At 54.2% G+C, this 21,263-nt stretch overlaps 1 protein-coding gene across 3 annotated transcripts in view; it reads left to right on the top strand.

Moving 5' to 3' along the window:
* CRAMP1 (cramped chromatin regulator homolog 1) overlaps positions 1 to 21,263 on the top strand; it is a 64,550-nt gene that overhangs the window by 24,918 nt on the left and 18,369 nt on the right. For all 3 annotated transcript variants that reach the window (XM_023616638.2, XM_014730258.3, XM_023616636.2), the window contains exons 6-10: positions 3,026 to 3,074; positions 15,560 to 15,645; positions 16,129 to 16,252; positions 17,319 to 17,400; positions 17,877 to 19,043. In XM_023616638.2, the coding sequence (XP_023472406.2) occupies positions 3,026 to 3,074; positions 15,560 to 15,645; positions 16,129 to 16,252; positions 17,319 to 17,400; positions 17,877 to 19,043 (1,508 nt within the window). The remainder of the gene's footprint in view (positions 1 to 3,025; positions 3,075 to 15,559; positions 15,646 to 16,128; positions 16,253 to 17,318; positions 17,401 to 17,876; positions 19,044 to 21,263) is intronic.

Below are 21,263 nucleotides of genomic sequence, written 5' to 3'. Positions count from 1 at the left end.
CCAACGCATTTAACACTTAATCAAACAGGTGCCACCCTCTTACCTAATATCCTGCCTGTATTCAGATTTCCCAAAACATCACAACGCGCCAGTTGGGGCACATGTTGAGGATGTTGCCCTGCTCGTAGCTGTGGCATCCCTCAGCCTCTTGACCTAGAAGGGCCTCGCATTTTCATCTCATGACACTGGTACTTTGCAGGGTCCAGGCCTCTCCCTTTGCATTGCTCTGATCCTCTCCTCATGGCTAGCTCCCTGTGGATGGAGGGGATGCCCTGGCCTTCCCGGCACACTGTGCCTGGCACCTCACGCCTCTATCTTGACTCCCCATGTGACCACAAATGAGAGGGAGCACCTGGCCTCTCCAGGCCCCACCTGTCCCATAGGTGGGAGGAGCATACACCCACACATCCACTTCGAGGATTAAATGAGACCACAACACCTAGTGGCCGGGGAAGCCGTCATCTTCCCAGTCGCCTGACACGTCCGTCTCAGCTAAGTGTGCAGCAGGCTGGGGTAGAGGAAGCAGAAGGGTGGGGCGGACAGGCATTTACTGATTGTCTGGGCTGGGAGACCTGCCGTCTCCTGCAACAGGTAAGAATGTCTAAGAGGCTCCAAAGGGGACAGGCGGCCTCTTCCCCGCCCCCATCCTCCCTGCAATTGGAGGATTTCTTTGTAAGCCCCCCGGCTCCTGCTTTGAGTGGTCTGCTTGGGTTGGAGGTCTCAAAGGCCCCATCCCCCTAAAATCTCTGCTTCCTTTGCTCCGTTCTCCTCATTCTCCTCACCCTAAAATGCTTCTGGTCATGGCAGTGTCGTGGGCACTGCCTCCTCTGCCCAGTGCTGTGGCCTACTCTGTCCCTGCCGTGTCCGAGCCTCTCAGGCAAAGCCCTCCCCAGACCATCTTTGACCCCACATGAGTCTTTGGGCTCATCTCTTGTTGGCTCCAAAACAGGCTTCCTGTTGTACCTGGGGTGTCACCTGGGTCCCCTGACCCAAGGAGCCTGTGCAGCCGGTCTTCAGCCTGTCTTCCTGCTTCCCTCCAGCTCCCCTGCTGCCCCTTGTTCTGCCGATGATACCTAGGAGGTCCCTTTTTGCCTTCCGAAAGTACACGTACACACAGACACCCTCCTTGAGGCCCCACCTGGGCTCTCTGCTTCTGGCGCTGCTTCAGAGCCCTCTGCCCCAATGGGGTTTCTCCCTCTGAGCCCCAACCACTGACCCACATGTCGGGATGCTGTCTGTCATTTTGTGAATCTTTGTGGGGAAGGAGCACGCTTCGACGAGCAGCCTTCCACAGTCCCCTGCACACAGCAGCCTCTGATGACTGCCCAGTGGTGGCTCTTTCTGGGCTGCTCAGAAAATATGTCTGAGTGCTCAGGTGATCAGAGCATCCTTTTAATTAGTGCACCTTTTCTGAGTGAGGTGTCTAGACACATGCAGATCCTGACACAGTAGACAGTGGAGTCTCTGCTGTATTCCTGGGACTTGCATGTGTTACCTTGTGTCAAGCATTGTAGAAGCTGTGTGAGCCAGGTGTTGTCCCCATATGAAGAAATGGCTGAGGACACTCCATTTGGATGAGAATGCATGAGCATTCAAGTCTCCTTGGCTATTAAGTGACAGATCACACTTTGCCTCCAGGCCTGATTCTTAAACCCAGTGCCTGTTTGTCCACCACAGTGGCCGGTGTCGGGATGGGGTGAGTGGGGGTCCACCACGGCTGTCCTTGGTCCTCACCAGTTTGTTCAGATGGCTTCTTTTCCAAGGGCGGTTCCTTGCACGGTGCCCTGGCTGGTGACTCAAACCCCAAAGTTGTGGCTCCACCCACCCATGCCTTCTGTCTGTCTGTCCATCCAAGGACCAATGGGCCCTTCCCTCCCCTTTTACCTGTTAACTGCTGCTTACCTGTCAGTCTCAGCTCAGATGTGCACCAGGCCCCACAAGGGACCGGGTCTCTGTGTCACCTACTCTCATGGCACTCTAGCCCCTCCCTTCATGCAGCAGTCACATCTGTCACTTGTGTTGACGGGTGCCTGTTTGATTCCTGCCTGTCTGAGGCAGGGCTGTGTCTCACGTTGGGTTTAATGAATGAGTCTGCCCATCCGCCCTCTCCGCTGCTCTGCCTTCTTTCCCAAAGATCTGTTTCTGGTGGGGACCATTTCCCTGCAGCCTGGGGAACTTCCTTTAGTGCTTGTTGTCATGTGGTTGTGCCCACCATGAATTCTTTTAGTTACTATTTATCTGAAAAGTCTTTATTTTGTCTTTATTCTTAAAAGATATTTTTGCTGGATGTAGAATTCTGATGTGACAGTTTTTTCCCTTCATCACTTTAAAGGTGCTGCTCCACTGTCTCTGGCCTGCACTGTTTGTGGTGAGAGGGCACTGGCCACTTGTGTCCTTGTTCTCTCTAGGGGAGTCTTTGCTTTTCTCTGGCTGCTTTTGAGGTTTTGTCTTTGTCTTTGGCTTTTGGCCTGGCCGTTTGTCTGTGGCTTGCTGTTTTTTTTTTTTCCTTTCCCCAAACATACAGAAGAGTTCAAAGAATTTGACAGTGAACACCCAAATGCCCACCCCCTAGGTTCTCCCACTGCCTGCTTACCGTGCTTGCTCTCTCGCATGTCCCGAGGCGAGCGATGAACACCAAGAGGGCAGAGGACAGAGGGTTCCAACTGCAAGAGCCCAGCAGGAGCAGCATGTGCAGAGCACGGCGGCTCCCCCAAGAAAGGCTGGGGACAAGTAGAGAGTCAGCATAGCAGGGGTCTGCGAGAGAGCGTTTGGGAGGAGTGATCAGCTGTGCAGAGGCAGGTGGTGGTGCCCCTGAGGAAGTCTGGGTGGGCAGAGGGGACGTGCAGGTGGGGACAGTGCCCTCACATTGTGACACATCGTTTTGACCCTGGGGGAGGGTTTTATTCTGGAGGGCCTTGAGTATTCCTTAGGGTGATTTGGATTCTGCATTGAAGATAGTTATTTGGGAATCTTCACCGGTTTTGTTCCTAACTACTTCACGGTCACCTTTTTTTTCCGTTTAAAGGTATGGATGACAAGAACGCGACCAAGTTGAACGAGCTCATTCAGGTGGGGTAAGTAAGAGTTGTGATGGGAGACACCACCTGTCTCTTGTGGACATTGGTGTTTGTCTCTGAAATACGTGCACGTTTCTGCCCTTTTCTCAGTGAGGACCCTTAGATACTGAGCTCCTCGGAGTTAAACCTGCTACCCTCACAGTTCAGCATCTGCCCCAGTAAGAGGTGGCCAGTCCTGGAGAGCCAGTTGACGGGTGCCAAGCCTCTCCCCATCCTTGGGGGGAGGGTGCCCCCGGCCGCCTCCTTCCTGCAGGTCTCTGGGCTGGGGTGGCCGTCTCCACGCAGCCGTCACCTTCTCCGTTTCTTGCTCTTCTTCCTCAGCCTTTGCATTTCATAGTGTTGGTTCTCCTCTTGCTTCTGGAAGACCCTCCCTCCCCGCCTTCCTGTTGCATTTTCTCTGGTCTTCGTCCTGTCTTTTCTGATGGCTTTTCCTGCCTCCTCTTCCCATCACCCCTTCCTGTGCCCACTGAGGCTCCATGCCCCTGGAGGCGAAGCCGAGTCTGACTCTTTTCTCCCCTCACTCTCACGGCCTCCAAGAGCTCAAGGTTTTCCTGCTTACACAAAACTGCCAGGGACGCCTGCTCAGCCCCTCCTGCTGTGACACTTTCTGCTCCAGAGATACCATACCAGGGACTTGGCTGAATGAAGGAGCCACCCCACCCAGTGGCATTTTGGTTCGCCCATTGACCCCAATTTTGGAGTTGGCCTTCGAGCCCTCCTTCACCCTGACAGCCTCGCCAGTTGTTGCCCGGCCCCCAGCCAGGTGTCTGGCTCTGAGCCGCTCTCCCGCTCCTGTAACTGCCCCGGCCTTCTCTCCTCGTGCTCTACCTTCTCTCCTCTTGTGCACCCCTCTCGACGCCATCCTGGCGTCCCTGCACACTCTCTTTTGGTGCTTTTAACTCTCACTGGGGCCTCTGTTACCCTTTCTGGGTGAAGGATCACAGATCTAACTTGTCCCTCATTTCTGTGCCTTGGTTTATAAATCCTGTTAGGTCGCAGACGTGTCCTGGGTCCCAGCTGGAAACCTCTAGCATCTCTTCCTGGGAAGGATGCCCTTGACCTCACACGCTCAGGGTCCCTCACTCAGCTGCCTGTCGCTGCCCTCTCCAGGCTGGTGGAAGCTCTCTGGACGGGCCTGTCCCATTCTGGGTGTGCCTCTCTCGGCCCCGCAGCCCATTTCCCTCATTCATAGCTGCTCGAGCTCAGTCCTGCAGCCTCGCTGCTGCCCTGCATTCCAGGGCATAGCACAGCCCTGACTGTCCCCTCTTCTATGGTCTGGGTTCTATGTGTGTGAATTTTCCTTCCCTCTCACTCCACCAGAGCTTCTGTGGTCCCACCCGGACCTCTCTGCCCCCTGTCTTAGATGCACCCACCCGCCATGCCAGACCCCTGTGTGTCAAGGTCCAGCCATCCTGTCGGTCGAGCTGTCCCCTGGCATAGTCTCACTGACCCCTGCTGCATCTGCAGGATGGCGCCCTCGTGCCCCTCTGGTAGCTTTTCTCCTTCCGCCTGGTGTCATGTGGCCTGCGAGCCCCTGTCCCTCCAGCGTGAGCACCTGCCAGGCTGGGCTGGCTGTGCGTGTTTCTGCTTTGGCCAGCCCAGCATCTGCCCTGACAGATGCTCGTGCTGGATTCTCAAGGCTTTCTTTCTATGAACTGCCACCAGTTTAGAGCCAAGCCTGATAGTGCCCAGGGTACACATATCAGTGCCGTGCGAAAGAACAGCGATTGACCCCAGCTGCCAGGGAGTGTGGGCAGCCTTGAAAGCTGGTATCCATGGGAACATGGAGCCTCTGGACATGTGTGGAATATGGTCAAAGGCAAGTGGGAGAGAGGCCGCAGGACGCGGCCTTGTGGGTCATTCGTTACCCTCATTCACCTGTTGTAGCTTTGGTGGCCCACCTGGGCCCCTATGCTCTCACCTGCCCGCCCACGCTCACACCTGCCCCCCCACACTCCCACCTGCTCCCCTGACACTCATACCTGCCCCCCCACACTCACACCTGCTCCCCGATGCTCACACCTGCCCCCCCCGCTCACACCTGCTCCTCCCACACTAACACTTGCCCCCCCATGCTCATACTTGCCCTGCCCACTCATATCTGCTCCCCTGCGCTCATATCTGCTCCCCTCAAGCTTACACCTGCTCCCACACGCTCACACCTGCCCCAAGCCCATCAGGCGGAGGCTGCGTTTGCTCTGGGATGTGGGATCTTTGGGCAGTGTTGTGTGCCTCTGAGGAACCTTGTGAAAAAGGCAGAAGAGCTTTGGCTGAGGTAGTTCCTGGCACTACCGTCTCAGCAGCAGGCCAGGGAGTTGCCCCGGGAGGGAGAGCCCTTCCCCTGTGATGTGATTTTGGGGGCAAATCGCACATCACCTTTTGTTTCAGTTGCTGCACATTCATTGGTTGAGCCGGTGTTCCTGGCTCTTTGCTTTGTGCTCACGGGCATTTGGGGCTGGTTTGATGAAAAGCAGTGAGTGTGCTTGGCTGTGTCTTAGTTGTGACTGGAGCCGGCCCAGGGAGGAGGTGTCCTGCAGGAGCATGTGGGGACTGTCCTGGGTTCTGGAGGGACACGCATGCTTGGTGCCTCCCAACCGCTCGGCCCGTGAGAAGGCGGGTTCTGATGAGTTTGTAAATGGCCAGGGGCGCAGTTTTAGGAGCTCCTGGAGGTGGGAGAGCCCCAAGGCTCCGAGCTGAAAGTCTGAAGCTGCAGAGAAGCCCAGGAGTAGAGCTGACGACTCAGTGTTGGCAGGAAGCCGTCTCAGCCAGGCCCCGGGGTGAGACGGCGGTCAGGATGGTTCAGAACAAGCACGTTCAGGACGGGTCTGCATCGCTTGTGTGCTTTGAATCCTCGTCTAGTAACATAGTATTAGGTTATAACCTAAGTAAAAAATAAATATCCATGAGTCCATGCTGATATAATCAATGATTGAATAAATAAATAAACGGGGGAGTAGAGGCAAATCTGTGCAGAATTCCACATAATTTACGTACTCTGCCCTCGAGGGGTCGCATGACTCCCCTCCCCCAGGTGTGGGCTGCGAGCAGTGACTTCCTTCTAAAGAGGAGGATGTAGGAAGAAGGGGAAGGAGCCACACAGCGGAGCAACCTGACGGACATGACCTCAGCCAAGCGTCAAGGTCGCAGGTGACCGACGTAATTCAGATTGATGGCTTGGAAAGGCAGCACTGTAAAGATGTCTGCGCTGCCTAAATTAATGGTAGACAGATGCAGCTGCAGTCAGAATCACAGTACAATGTCTCTGAACGTTAAATTGAAGCATAACGAACCTGAGTGGAGAGCTCCATGAGTTTTCACCAAATGGTCCCACCCAGATCAAGAAATGGGTAAGTGTTGAAGCCACCAGCCTTTGCAGAAGTGCCTCCTTGCACCACTTCTGGCCACTTCCACCCAACTTGGCTCAGAATAAGAAGAAAGTCAAATTAAAACAATATCATTTTTCACGACTGTAGATGGGGAGGTCTCAGATCATTGTCGGTGATCGGGTTTGCAAATAACAGGAACAGAGTGTGAATTTGTAACTCATCCCACCTTCAAGTGAGTGTCCTCCAACCCACCAATTTCACTTCTAGGAAATAATTAGGTCAACGATGGGCCACCCTTGTGAGGATGTACGTTGAGACACTGCTCCTAGTAGCAAAGGGGCGTCGCAGAGTGAGGAGCTGGCTCCGGGGCGGATGTGGAAGGTCTCCGTTGTTTCTAAAAGCGAGGCACAGCATGCGTGGGGGACTGTGTGGGCCCAGCAGAGAGTCTGGACACGTAACCCCCACCTCATCCCAGAATTCTCTTGGGGTGGTGGGTGCATAGGGCACCCTCACTTTCTACTTCATACATATTTTTTCTTACTTGACTATTTAAGAAGAATGTACTTTTGTCTGATCAGAAAAGAAAAATTCCGTATTGGGGAAAGATGTTCCTTTTTATTAGTTTTAAACTGTTATGATTAAGTTTTCTCTGTGGGAATATATGTATGAAAATGCATTTATCTGTATTTCTGGCAACAAAAATAGAATGCACGTGGCTTAAGCCTTGGTTGGGCCCGCCATGAGTGGGTGCTCTTGCCACCTGGTAGCAAAACTCTCTAGGAGCTTTCGGACGGTTGTGGCGTGAGGGGGACCCTCCCCCAGTGCTGACCTGGAGACCACAGGGGTCAAGGAGGGGTGGGAGCTGGTTCTAGTGCCGAGCCCGTGAGGCCCTGGGCCCGAGGATTATGCAGCTGAGGACTCGGCTCCCTCGGCTTCTGCTCCCTGTTCCCTGCTCCTTCCTCCAGGCCCTGTCGCTCTCTGATGTGGGGGGCTCAGTAGAGCTGCCAAAACTCAGCTGTGGGCAGCAGGCTGCAGCCTCACTGGGACAGCAGCCGCTCAGGAGAGGCGGGGCATTTAGTCACCCCTGAGTGACAAGCTCCCCCTTCTGCTGAGACTCAGAGCGCAGTCTGGCTGTCATGAGTCCTTCATGTGTGACTTGTCAGCACAGCGCTCCCCCCAGTGCTGTGGGTGCTCTCTCCTCCCAGCCCGTAGCTCTGGAAAGGTGTCCGCTCGGCCCCTGGCCTCGAGCACTTGGGCCAGGCCCTGCCCAGGGCTTGCTCAGTTGGGGCTCCAGGGACCCTCTGACAGATCTCGGACAGAGAAATGTTGATGCCAAGTGCCACCCGCTCCTCCTTTGCTCTGTCAGATGAGTGCCATACACAAAACCCTTTTGCATCTAAGAAGTAAGACGACCGCTCTTTATCTCTCAGAAAACTTTTCCATGAGAGAGTTCAAATGTCAGAAAGGTTGAACGAATAGTACTGTGGACAGCTTTTTGCCCTTCACCTGGATTTACCAGTGGAAGCGCCGTCCCAAGTATGCGCTCACTTGCACCAGCCGTCGTCGGACGGAGAGGGCCATCGTATGTGTGTGCACATGCACGTGCGAGTGTGCAGGCGTATGTGTGTGATGTACTTGTTCTGTGGTGCTTTAGTTTCTCCTTCTCCCCTGCTAGACTGTGAACCTGTCAGTGGTCCGCGGTGCACACACTCTCGGTGAATGGTTTTGAGCAGACAGCTTTAGTATGTGCGTGTGGATTGCAGCGTCTGGTATATTCAACAAGACGAAACTTGGAGGCTGCACACAGAAAGTCACTGGACCTTTCTCCCTGCCTCCCAGCAGGGGTGCAGCCCACCAGGGGTGACCGTGGTACCGAGGGCAGACGTGTGTTTGAATTGAGGCTTCAGCACTTAGGGGCTGGGTGGCCTGGGATGTGGGACCTGGCTTTTGCGGGTTTGTAGTCGCAGTGTGAGATTGAGGCTGGCCGCGTTGCCCTTACAGAGTAGCTGTGAGGTAAATAAGACAGAGTATGTGACAGGCAGGCCCAGTTCTGAGGGAGCCAGGGCTGAGGACGTATGGTTTCCCATGGCATACGCTCGTGCTGCCCAGTGTGCCGTGGGCGGGGGGGAGCTGGTTTAAGAAGAGATTCCTTCTAATCACACGAAACGCTCACATCCAAATCAAGGAACTTAGTCTTGATTCAAAGAAACTGAGGACACATGACAGCCGAATGCAGGGATAAGCCTTGTTTAGATCCTGGATCTTTAAAAAAAGAAAGAAAGAAACAGCTATAAAGGGTATTAAAGGAACAACTGGGGAAATTTGCTTACGGACTTCACGATAGAGAAAGTGTTGGATCAAGGTTCAGTTTCTCCAGTAAGGTGGGGTCGTGGTCCATAGGAGGGCAGGAGATGCATGCCACAGCCCCCGGAGGTGACACGTTCTCTTGTCTGGAAGTGGCTCAGGTGGTTTGGCAAAGTGAAGGGCTAGGAGCAGGCTTGGGTCTTGGTTGTGTCCTTCATGGCCAACATGGTCCTTGGCACATGGGGGTGGCCCTGAGTTCCACATACTTGTGAACAATAGACTTGTGGGCGACAACATTTAGAACATGCCATGAAGGTAGCCATCACGTTGGTGCTATTTACAGATGTGCCGTCCACGATTCCACCAGGACCAGTGGGAAATGGAAGTGCAGCCTCCCCATCTCCCTGGCTCCTCTGGCTCCTGTTGGTGAATTGCTGGCAGGTGGTAACCCTATTTGGGTTCTGGTCGCTGTGGTCTGCTCCACTCCCCATGTGCAGGGGTCACCGAAATGACATCAAGGGCATCCTGGAAGGTGGGCCTGTCAGCAAGGTGAAGATGATTAATTGTTCTTTTTCTTGGAGGCCAGTATTGAGGCAGCTCCCATTGCCCTGGTACAGTAACTAGTGAAAAAGACTGAGGTGGCTAAGGGAAGCAGGTGTCAGCGTAGGCAGGGCCAGGGGAGCATTTGCTCATGTAACAAGGATTTCAGCAAATGGTGAGTGAAGTCAGCACCGACTCTTGGACAGAGTGTGCAGTGAGCCAACTGTTAGGAACCCGTCATGGGGCCTCACCTGCTCACCTGGCTGCTCTGGGCTCGGGTGCCTCACCTGTTACATTATCCTCTCAGAGAGGTGCTGAGAGGTTTGAGAAAAGATTTGAGGCAGCAAGAGGTGCTGTGACAGCTCAGTGAAAAGATTTCTCTCCATGGCCATGGAGACATCTGAGGCAGAAAGCTTGCGGCATAGCATGTTCATTCGTAAGTTCTAGAAGGACCCGAGTGCCCCCATGTGCCAGGCACAAGAATGGGCACTGGATATACGTCGGTGGTAAAGCTGTGGCATGGCAGCTAATGCAAGTCCGTTGAACAGAGGTCATCTTTTTCGTGTGTGTGTGTGGGGGGGGGTGGAGCACGTACACTGTAAGTGTGATGAGTGTGACGATGGGACTAACGGTGCAGATGCTGCAAGTAATGGGAAGGGAACCTACATCAAGCGTCCAGGGAAGCCTTTCAGGAGGTGATGGCGTTTAGGCTAAGGTCTTGAAGGAGGTGAACCGGGGTGGCACAGAGTGGTAGGTGGGGCCAGGCCAGCAAACGGAAGGTACAAGGCAACAGTTGGGCTTGTGGGAGGAACCAAGGGATCGAGGTGGCTGGAGTTCGGGGTCTGTAGGGGGAGTAGAAGAGCTGGGATGGTCAGGCCAGGCCCCTCTGTGCAGGCCGCATAGGAATCTGGGTGGTCTTTACAGAGTCTCGAGAAGCAGGAGGGTCCTCCGATCTGGGTGAAAGCATTTCTCTTGTTCCATGTGGACAGATTTGGCAGGGGGATACTCACATTGTTTTAAATTTCTAATGTTTTTATTTTAGTTGTCTTTCAGTTGTGATGGCTTTATTTATTTTTATTGAGGTAACACTGGTTTATAGCATTATATACATTTCAGGTGTACATCATTATATTTTGATTTCTGTGTAGATTACATCATGTTCACCACCCAAAGACTACCATTTATCACCACACACATGTGCCTAGTCAACCCTGTCACCCTCCTCCCTCCCCATTTCCCCTCTGGTAGCCACCAACCTAATCCCTGTCTCTGTGTGTTTGTACATTTCTAATGTGTTAATGTGTATCCTTTTTGCCTTTTGGTGTACAGTTCTGAGAGTTTTTTTTTTTTTTTAACAGACTTTATTTTTTAGAGCTATGTTAGGTTTACAGGAGAATTGAGTAGTGAGTACAGAGGTTTCCCACATACGCCCTTCCTCTGTACACTTTCTCCTCATCATGACTATCTTGCATTAGATGATACATTTGTTACAATTGAGGAACCAACACTGATACATTATTATCCACTGAAGTCCATGGTTTGTTTAGGGTTCACTCTTGGTGTGTATATTCTGTGGGTTTTCACAAATACATAATGACCTGTGTCCACCATTACAGATCCTGCAGAATAGTGTCACTGCCCCAGAAATCCCCTGCTCCACGATTCATCCCTCTCTCCCCCGACTGCTGGCGGCCTCGAGTCTTGTACTGTCTCTATAGCTGCCTTTTCCAGAATGTCATCGAGTTGGCATCCTACAGCTGGGAGCCTTTTCAGACCAGCTTCTTTTGCTTGCAGTTCTGAGTTCTAACAAGTGTACAGAGTTGTGTATCACCCCAGTCAAGATGCAGAACGCTTCCATCACCCCTGGACTCGCTCGTGCTGCCCCTGTGTAGTCACCCCTGCCCAGTGCCCAGCCCCAGCAACCCCTGAGCCGCTCTCTGCCCCCGGTAGTTCTGCCTTTCCCAGAGTGTTATCTAAACCATTTGTGGCCTTCTGAGGTCGGCATCCTCCGCTCAGCAGTGTAACCTGAGATCCATGCACATGGCTGTGTGAATCCACAGTTCATGCCTTTTCCTGCAGAGGAGTGTCCCTGTGCCTCCAGATTTTTGTTTCATTTCACCTGGGCAAATCCCCAGGAGGAGGAGATGGTCGGTGTGTCCCTGACTCCGTAGGGAACTGCCAAGCTGCCTTCCAGGCAGTGCCGGTTGCTCCCCGCAGGCCTCAGCCTTGGTCTTCAGTTTGTCCGTCCTGTTGGGCCGCCATGGTGGATGTGAAGTGCTGTCTCGTTGTGGTTTTGATTTGCGTTTCCCTCATGACTAATGATGTTGAACGTCTTTCTTGTGCATATTTACCATCGGTATATCTTTTTTGGTCAAGTGCCTATTCAAATTTTGTGCCCTTTGCTTATTATTCTAGACACAAGTCGTTTGTCAGACAGGTGCTTTACAAATATTTCCTCCCGGTCTGTGACTTGTCCTGTCCCTCTCTTTAGTGGTGTCTTTCGTAGGGCAGAAGTTTTTAGCTTTGATGAAGTCCAATTTGTCATCTTTTTCTTTTATGGGTTGTACTTTCAGTGTTATATCTAAAAACTCTTTGCTTAACCCCAAGGTCACAAAGATGTTCTCTTATGTTTTCTTCTAGTAGTTTTGTCCTTTAACTTGAATCCATGATCGTTTTGAGTTAGTTTTTGTGAATGGTGTGCAGTTCACACTGAGGTTCCTTTTCCTGGCCTGTGGGTGTCCGGTTCTCCCAGCGCCGTCTGTTGCTAGGACCGTCCTTCCTCCATTGGCTGCTTTTGCACCATTGCCTAAGGTCAATTAGCTATACTCAATGGCTCTATTTCTGGACTTTCCGTTCTGTTCCATTGATTTATTTGTCCATTCTTTCCCCAACAGACACCAGTTTTTAAGAACAAAGCAAAAGCCTGTGAAGGTGAAACAGGGGGAAAATTAGTAAGATGCCTATAGGAAACTACTCCTTGATTTAAGACCGAAAAACGTTGAACATTTAACTAACTTCCCGTCCATGCTTCTCATGTAGACCTTTTTCAACTAACTGTGGATCTCTTTTTGTTATAAAATTGTACGGTTAGATTAAGGAGTAAATGAACTGAGAAAAGCTTGAAAATTAAATCTTATTATGTTGGTCACAGACCCAGCAGAACGTAGCACATGCTTATTAGATTTATCAAGTAACTTTGTGGAGAAGAAAATAAATCTCTTATCAGAAAAGAAAGCCAGACCCCTGAGCACATGGAGGAATTACTCTGTTGCCTGTTTTGTCAAAGTGACACGCAGCAGAGGCTCAGCTAGAAGCTTCTGTGTTGTTGTGGTCCATCAGAGCTGAAGTGATGGTCTTTCTACAGACGGGACCTCTTAAACCCCTATGCCCTGGGAAAGCCCTGGCCCTGCCTGACTTTCAGCTTCAGTGCCAGTGTGGGGACACCCATGTCCCGGGGGGCCCAGGCCCGAGAGGCCTTCTCCCTGCAAGCTTGAGCATCACGCTCTACCTTGTGCAGGCTCCAGCCTGAGGCTGCTGATGGGGCTTCTGCTGGAGAGAGAAGGAAAGGGATTGTCATCTCAGAATGGTGATCTAGTCATAAAAAAAGGGGTTACGCAATTTCACTTTAAAAAAAAAGGAGGGGCCGGCCCCATGGTCGAGTGGTTAAGTTCCCCTGCTCCCCTTCACCGGCCAGGGTTTCACTGGTTCGAATCCTGGGCGTGGACATGGCACTGCTCATCAAGCCATGCTGAGGCGGCGTCCCACATGCCACAACTGGAAGGACCTACAACTAAAAGAAATACATGGCTATGTTCTAGGGGGCTTTGGGGAGGGAAAAAAAAAGGAAGTCACAAAATAGCAGTTTAACGGAAAGTGCGATTGTCCTACCCACAGGTGCCATGTGACAGGGCTCCTCCCACTCTTTGGGTCATGCTGGCTGTCCTTGTGTTTTTTTGGAGCAGATGGAACCAAAGGTGACGAGCAGCAAGTCCACCTGTCCCCAGAGCCTGTCACTGGTGATGTTGTTTAAGGATGGACTCAGGGCTGAATTACTGCTTTTCTAAATGCCCCTCCCAGTCCCCCCCTGCAGTCTGCTCCAGCATCGTCGGTACATGCCGAGGGGCACTTTGCTGCCCCTACTTCCCCTGGGTTAAGGTGGTCAAGACTCAAGCATTTGGTCTCAGTAGAACCTCTAGTTGTTCCATGCAGACTCTTATCCCTTCTGACAGAATGGAGGGGGAGCTGGCTTCCTGGGGTCTTCTTGCCTCTTTAGCCAGGCTCCGCACATCTCACTTCTGCTCCATGGTCTCCTGTGTTTGATTCCCAGCACAGAAAGGGCTCAGTTGGTACTTGGGTGGGTGGGTGGATGGATGGATGGATGGATGGAAGGGCGGATGGATGGGTGGACGGATGAGTAGATGGATGGGTGGTTGGATAGGTCGATGGATGGGTGGGTGGATGGACAGAAGGAACTGCAGCTGCCACAGATGAGTTGTGCTGGAATCCTTGAGCCTTCTGTACTGACTGTACCCAGCTGTTAGTCCTGTCCCCCGTAAGACCTCCCTGTTTGAATTGTAAACACTTGCTTAAAGCCCTACAGGCTTTGGGGGCGATATTAAAATCCACTGCTTAGGAAATTGAGACCATGGGGCTGAAATTAGAGCTGTTCCCTTCTAGGAAGGAGGGGTGTGCAGCTTTGTTTTCTGAGCTGAAAGCTGTGGAGGTCACTCTTCTGTCTGCCGGGCGCCGACTGGCTTCTCCATCATGTGCATGCACTCGAGACTGCTTGTGTTAGTCAGCATCGGGAGTTGTCGAGAGAGTCCCTCCTCTGCAGTGTTCCATTTGAGACCATTGCTTGCATTCTGATCTCCGATTTTAGGCAATGTTATTGTAGAATAACACTTTTTAGAAGTATACGAGTTATTTATGAATGCATTCTTATAAACATGTCGAACAATACAAATGTGTGTAAAACGTAAGACCCCCAGCCATCCTGTCCACCCCAGCCCACCCTCCTTCCCCAAAATAACCACTTGCATGTGTATTCTTAGGGGATTTATGTGCATAAATGTGCAGATACAAATCTAAATACATACAGATGTAAATATGTGTATTTTTTCATATCTGCAGAATCACACCATGTACATTCTGTAACCTTTTTCACTGAATGTTTTTAGAAAGTGAGTAGTAAGCACAGAAGCAGTTGTCTCACTGAAGAGCTCACGGCTAAGGGTCAGTCACTCAGAAAAGTTGTCTGAAACAGTCGTAAAAATCATATCCACGGACCTTAAACCTTCCGTAAAACACAAACCTGCAGCTGTTCGCCGACCGTCGGGTGGCTGGCCAAGGCCTTTCTTTGCTTGGGGTTCACTCCTCAGCGTTCCGTGTTTTTTATCAGAAGCTCTGGCGTCATGCGTCATTGCGACCTCCCCTTCTCAAGCGGAGCAGGCACGCAGGCCCAGCAGGGGTCTGCAGGGTTCTTCCCGGTCGCCCCAGTCTGTCCACTGTCTTGCCCACACTTAATATGACTGCCATCTTTTAGCACAACCTACCTTTATTGAGTATATTTCCAAAGCATTCCAAGTGTGTTTTTTAGAAGGAACTTTTTTTGAAGCTTTTGTATTCATTTCATTAGCTACGTAGTATTTATATAATTCTAGTATTGTATAAATTGGTGCCACAGCAGTATTCAGATGGAATGTCCACTGCAGCTGTGACAGACAGATTTGGGGCAGGCCTCACCTGCAGGTCAGTCGTGGGGAGCACAAGAACATGGACCCCCATGCCCACTGGCTGTGAGTGCCCCATAGTCCCAGCCCTGCTTGTGTTGTTTACTGAGGGACTGGGGGTCGCTGACATGGAGAGGCAGTCACCCACAGGTGGGTTGAGAGCTTCGACTTTCCAGGGGCCCTGAGGAGGAGGAGGAGAGAAGGGTGGGCCGTGTGACAGGGGCTCCAGTGCCCTGGCCCTTCCAGGGAATGGCACAGCAGCTGGTGCAGTGCCCGTCACCAGGAAGGAGGGTAGAGCGTGTTCCCTTTGCATGTGAGGTGTGGTCGGGAAATGAGTGGGATGTCCAGAGTCACAGCGATGTCTCTGTTAGGCTCATCTTCCCGCTGTCCTGGGAGCTCCATGGGACGGTGTGGGGGTCCCTGGCCAGGCTGAGAGTGAACCCTGGAGACCAGGGTGGGTGCTCAGCCAGGCCCTCGCCACTCTGAGCTCCGTGCGTGTGGACAGGCTGGCTCTGCGTACTGTGCTCGGCAGGGAGCACCTGGTCATTTAGAGGCCTCAGTGCATCTTTAAAACTCTTCCCAGGGCCACCACGGTACGCTACAAAGGGAGAAACCTGCGGATCAAAGCCCCCATGTGCCGAGCCCTGAAGAAGCTCTGTGACCCAGATGGTAAGTACCAGTGGGCTGGGTGGGCTCCGGGGGGCATTCTGTTCTGGGCTCCATTTAGCGATGGATAGGCTGAGCTGGAAATGTCTCTGCTGCAGTGGCTCTGTGTCCAAGCCTGCTGAGTCCCCTGGGCAGCTCCTGGGTTCAGAACTGCTTGTCACAGCAATGTGTCCGCTCTGTAAATCAAGTTGAGCTTAGAAGACACAGCAGTGTTCAGACAGAGTGTCAGCTGGCGTCAGGAGCGAGTCTCTCATGGCCTTTCGTGGCTTGGCGTGTGGCCCTGGCTTTGCAGATGCAGGAGCAGCCACGTTGGCCTCCCCCTTTTAGAGCGGGAGCCTCACCGGGCTTCTCCGCCAGCCTTGCTTTCACTCACGAGGCCGTGTGCCCACAGCTCCTCTCGGGTTCTGTTAGTTGTCTGGGCCGTTGCTTTGTGTTCTGCATCACAGTCCATCTGTGCTAGGCTCTCACGGCTCTTTCCTGTCATAGGCTTGAGTGACGAAGAGGACCAGAAACCAGTGCGCCTGCCCCTGAAAGTCCCAGTAGAGCTGCAGCCGCGGAACAACCATGCCTGGGCCCGAGTGCAGAGGCTGGCCCAGAACCCGAGGCTCAGGTAACCTGGCCCTCAGCATGTGCGGGGCAGCCAGCCGCAAAGGACAAGCAGCGGATTCACCCCAGTGCTCTGACATCACCTGAGCATGGCGGTGGGGTGACGCACTGCCATCAGGGTCCTAAGACTGTGGGGGCCCTGGAAACACCGAGTGATGGTTCCCCACCTGCGCCAGGATCTCGCAGGCTGAGGGCGGGATGTGAAAGAACGTCGTGGTTAGCAGGTTGATGGCTACAGAATCTGTCACCCTAAGCCCTTTTCCATTCCTCTCTTACCGTCTCCCTGAGAGTTTGTGTCTGATTTATGGGCACGGCACCACTGTGGATGTGGATCATTTTCCATTTACACATTTTTTTTGACTGAGGTAAAATTCACGTTACATAGAATTAATCACTAGCCATTTTAAGGTGTCTGATACAGGGGCATTGGGTACCTTCACAGTGTTGTGCAACCATCGCCTCTATCTAGTTCCAGAACATTTTCATCACCCCAAAAGGAAACCCCATACCCACTAAACAGTTGCTCCCTACCCCCTCTGCTGAGCAACCACCAATCACCTTTCTGTCTATGGATTTGCCGGTTCTGGACATTTCACGTAAACAGGATCCTACACTATGTGGTCCTTTCTGTCTGGCTTCTCTCGGTGAGCGGGATGTTTTCGAGATTCATCCATGTAGCACAGTGTCAGGACTTCATTCTTTCCGTATGTATTTTTATTTTCTTGGGATTAATTAAGGCTGGCCAGTCCCACCCTTCTGGAACCCAAAAGGAGGCAGTAGAAGGGATGGTGGGTTGTACCAAGGTCTGTGTCCTGGTTGAGACCTCGTACTGTAAGGGGTACATGGGCTCCCTCATTTTTCTTGCAGCTTCATGTGAGTGTCCACTTCTCTCTGTTTGAAGGGTTGTTTTTCAGGAAAGGAGTCAGTGACGCTCTTGGGACCTCACGGCTCCAGCCCCTTCCTGGTGCCTCTTCTGAGACCATCTTGCTGCCGGCAGCCTCCAGGGGCTCTTCAGAAGGTTCTCTCCCTGTGTGGCAACCTCCTTTTTCCTGTCTGTTGTTTCTCTGTAGGATGATCGTGGAGCTCCATCGAAAGGTCTCCAGCCTCATCGAGTTCTTGAAGCAGAAGTGGGCACTCCATGAAGTGCGAATTGTATCTTTTTCCTACTAAAGCAACGCCCCCAAGCTCTGCAGCACTGGCTGTCTAAGGATGGGGTCTTGCCTCTCAGTCCTGGGATAGCAGCGGGCCCCGGGGATGACAGCTGTGCCAGGAGATGGTGTAGAACTGGGACTGAAGCCTGCAGCCTGTCGTCCTTGGTTTTGAGTAGGAGCCCCTTTCTGACCTCCTTGTAGTGTTAGAACTCTGTCGCAGCAGCCCTCCATGCTGCACGCGGCCACTGTCTGGCCCATGTGGTATGGCCGAAGCATCCCTGCCAGCAGGTTGAGCAGAATGACTAAGGACTGCCCCATACTTCTTCCTGTCCTTGCCTGGCTCCCAATCCCCAGCTAGAAGGTGTATGTCAGGTGTGAAGTTCCTGAAGAAGGAGTGCCCGGCTCATAATTTCCCCAAGGCTCAGTGGTGCCAGGGGGCTCATGCTGCTACGGGTGGTTCCTTGACAGTGCGTTCAGAGGAAGACACTTGAGGAGCGGCAGCTACAGGACTCGTTCACAGAGCCGTTGCAGGAGAAGGTGGCGCTGCACCTCTTCCCGGGAGAGAACTGCACGCTGACGCCGCTGCCTGGAGTGGCCCGCGTGGTGCACTCCAAGGCCTTCTGCACGGTGCACTGGCAGGAGGGCGGCCGGTGCAAGCAGAGTGCCAAGGATGCCCACACGCTGCCTCCAGCCCAGATCCTGGGCATCCAGAGCGGGCAGGGCACAGCCAGAGGCCAGGTCAAGTGCCCACGGGGTGGCGCTGAGGGCAGGGTGGGGGGACGGCCCCCTCCCTCCACCGATGCTTTGCAGAGCTCTGGAGAGAGTTCTCCTGAAAGTGCCCCTGGGGAGGGTGCTGTTCCGAGCCTCAGCAGCCCAGAGGCTCCTGACAGGCTTCCCTCTGGGGCCCAGGACACTGGGGGACGGCTTGAGAAGACCCCTGTGGTCACTCCTGCAGAGGGAGGGGATGGCCCTGCCCAAGAGCCCGGGGCTGTGACATGTGCCTGCAGCCAGCTCCCAGAGCTGGAGGATGAGCTATCCCTCCTGGACCCCTTCCCCCGCTACATGAAGTCCTGTCAGGACCTCATCATCCCCGAGCAGTGCCGCTGTGCGGACTCACGGCCCTCGGGACGCGCCTCCCCAGAGACTCGTGTCCCCAGCAGTGCGGATACGGGCGACCTCGCCCGGGCCAGGGCACCGTCCCCCATCCGCGCCCCGCCTGGCCCAGAGCCTCAGCCCAGCCCCGGGCTCCAGCCGGATGTTTGCACTAAAGACTCGGCAGATGCACCTGTAGAGGAGCCCCAGGAGCAGGTGAGCTCCTCGGACCCTCCGCCACCTCAGGGACAGCCTGCTGCCAGGCCTCTGAAGGATGTCCCTGCCAGCCGGCTGGCCCAGCAGCTCCGTGAGGAGGGCTGGAACCTACAGACCTCCGAAAGCCTCACGCTGGCCGAAGTCTACCTCATGATGGGCAAGCCGAACAAGCTGCAGTTGGAATATGACTGGCTGGCTGTGCTGGGCCCAGAGGGCCAGGCCCCTGGCGGGCAGGCCCAGGGCCCCCGCACCGGCTCCCCACCCACCACCCTCCACAAGCAGCGCCTCCTCAGCTGCCTCCTAAAGCTCATCTCTACCGAAGTCAACCCCAGGCTGGTAAGTGTGGGTCGGGGCCTGACCCTCCAGGCACCTGAGGCACCCAGGCCCGGCCAGAGAGCTCTCAGCTGGGCAGTGAGTGTCCAGAGGGGAGGCCTGGCCCTGTGGCAGGTGGCCAGGCTCCTTGGGGAAGGGAAGAGGCAGGATCCAGATGAGCAGGGAGGCAGAGGTTCTTCACAGACCGCTTTTCCTTCCCTTGAGCTGGGCTCCACGGATTACCTGATCAGGGCCTCAGCTCGCTGCCTGGCAGGACTCTGTCCTATGGGGCCCACACGGGCTCCAAAGACAACAGCTGATAGGCCACACCTATTGGCCTTGCGGGGCTCCCGTGATTCTGCTGAGCCCTGAGCATGCAGGCCAAGGGGACGGTGCACAGAGCCGAGGTAGCAGACACAGCCCGGAGCCAAGCTGGGATGGGGCTTTATCTAAGTGTCAGGAGCGTTGCAGGTTTCAGTAGAAAGAATGACAAGGTCAAGTTTGCAATTTAAAGGCTGTCCTGGGAGGACGGTGGTGGCACAGCCTCGATGGAGGGAGTGGAGGTGGGAGGGGACAGAGGGCATGATAGGGCTGTGGGCTGTGCCTGGGAGACTAGGAGCAGCTGTCCAGGAGGTGGCTAGTTGAAATGGTCTGGAGCTCCTCAGGAGGCTCCATGGAGTGTGGGTGGTCCCTGAGCCCAGGGAGTGGCTGCAATGGCCCAGAGAGAGGAAGGCCACACAAGGTGTGCCTGGGCCGTGGCCCATGACCCGCGCGGGGAAGCAGCAGAGCCCGTAGATGGGGCAGACAGTGCTGCCACCGAGAAAGTCTAATAGGCTCTTCTGGGCCCAGGAGAGCAAAGTCCTCAGGCCGCTGGATCCTGAAATAGCAGGGCACGCAGTGTTTCCAAGTGTGCGAGTTCACAGGTTCCTGGAGGAACAGCTGAGGGAGCTGAACATGGGGGCTGCAGGGGAGTGGGGCTCAGGGGCCAGGACAGGCTGCAGGCTCACTGGGGGCCCATCAGTGCCGATCCATGTTCAGAACAGTGCCAGGTGCGCCCACGTCACTTCTGGGAGACACGCACCACGAGTCCCGCTTTCCCTGGGCAGACTGCGCTGTCTGTGAATTTGTTCTCCTGCCTCAGTTTTCCACATGCCTCTCCCATGGGCTCCTCTCTTGCGGTCCCAGCGCACCCCTATGCGGGCTTGCCATGAGGCACTCTGGAGAGCACGTGGTGAGGTGAACAAATGCCGCGTAGGAGAGATGCTCTCGCAGGGACAGGTGGGAATTGGCTGAAGGCTGCAGAGGCCGGTAAGGCGAGGCCTGGGGGTGAACGGTGGCCTTTGGGTTTAGTGGTGTGGAGGTGACCTGCAGGCAGGCCTGGGCAATATTGGGGTGACCAGACAGAGATGATGAGTTTGAAAAGCTTTTTCAAGTTTGGCTTTTGGGGGGGTCAGGAGAGGAGAGACATGAGCATGTCGAGAACCCTGGGGAAGAAGGCCAGGCTAGGCTGGCTCCTGAGAAGGCTGGAGGCAGTGCGAAACACCGGGATCTGGAACGCGGCCGAGGTCCTGGCCTGGGCCTCAGCTGGAAGAGGGGAATGGAGCAGGTCGGAAATGTTACTGTGGAGAATGAAGAGCAGGGTGCTCAGAGCTGTGGTTCCTGAAGTGGGGTCCCTGGCCAGCAGCCTCAGCGTCACCTGGGAACTTGTTAGAGATGCAGGTTCTTGGGGAGCAGCAGGCATGTTTTGACATGCTCCCCCAGCCAGGTGATTCTGGAGCTGCTTAGGTGTGACAACCACTGGTGGGAAGCTGAGAATGGGGACCTTGAATTGGAGATGGCCGGCTGGGTCCTGTGTTCCCTCCTGCTGCAGGGCGTAGAGAGCTGACCAGCAAGTGCAGCAGGCAGCCCGAGCCCCAGGGGAGTCAGGACCCTGGCACAAGGCTGGCTGGGCACTCAGTTGGGTGGTTGGATAGCGAGATTAAATAAGCTAAGGAGGAAGGACACAGAGGTGGGACCCATGGAAAGGAGAAGGTGGGTCAGGCCTGGGGGCTCTGGGGCCGGGGAGGGACAGGAAGACCCTTGGGGAGTGGGCTCCATGATTCCATGAAAAGGTTGCCCCAGGCCTTGGGAGTCGTGGCTGGGGGAGAAGAAGGAGGAGGATGTGTGGTGAAGTCGGCAGGGTGACAACAGAGATGGGGTGGAAGGGGGTGTCTCTGTGATAGGGCCCCCAGGACTCAGCAGCAG

The sequence above is a fragment of the Equus caballus genome, chromosome 13, assembly GCF_041296265.1.
Source record: "Equus caballus isolate H_3958 breed thoroughbred chromosome 13, TB-T2T, whole genome shotgun sequence".
Classification (NCBI taxonomy): domain Eukaryota; kingdom Metazoa; phylum Chordata; class Mammalia; order Perissodactyla; family Equidae; genus Equus; species Equus caballus.
The sequence above is the reverse complement of the archived record's forward strand: the minus strand, read 5'-3'. Positions and strand labels throughout refer to the sequence as shown.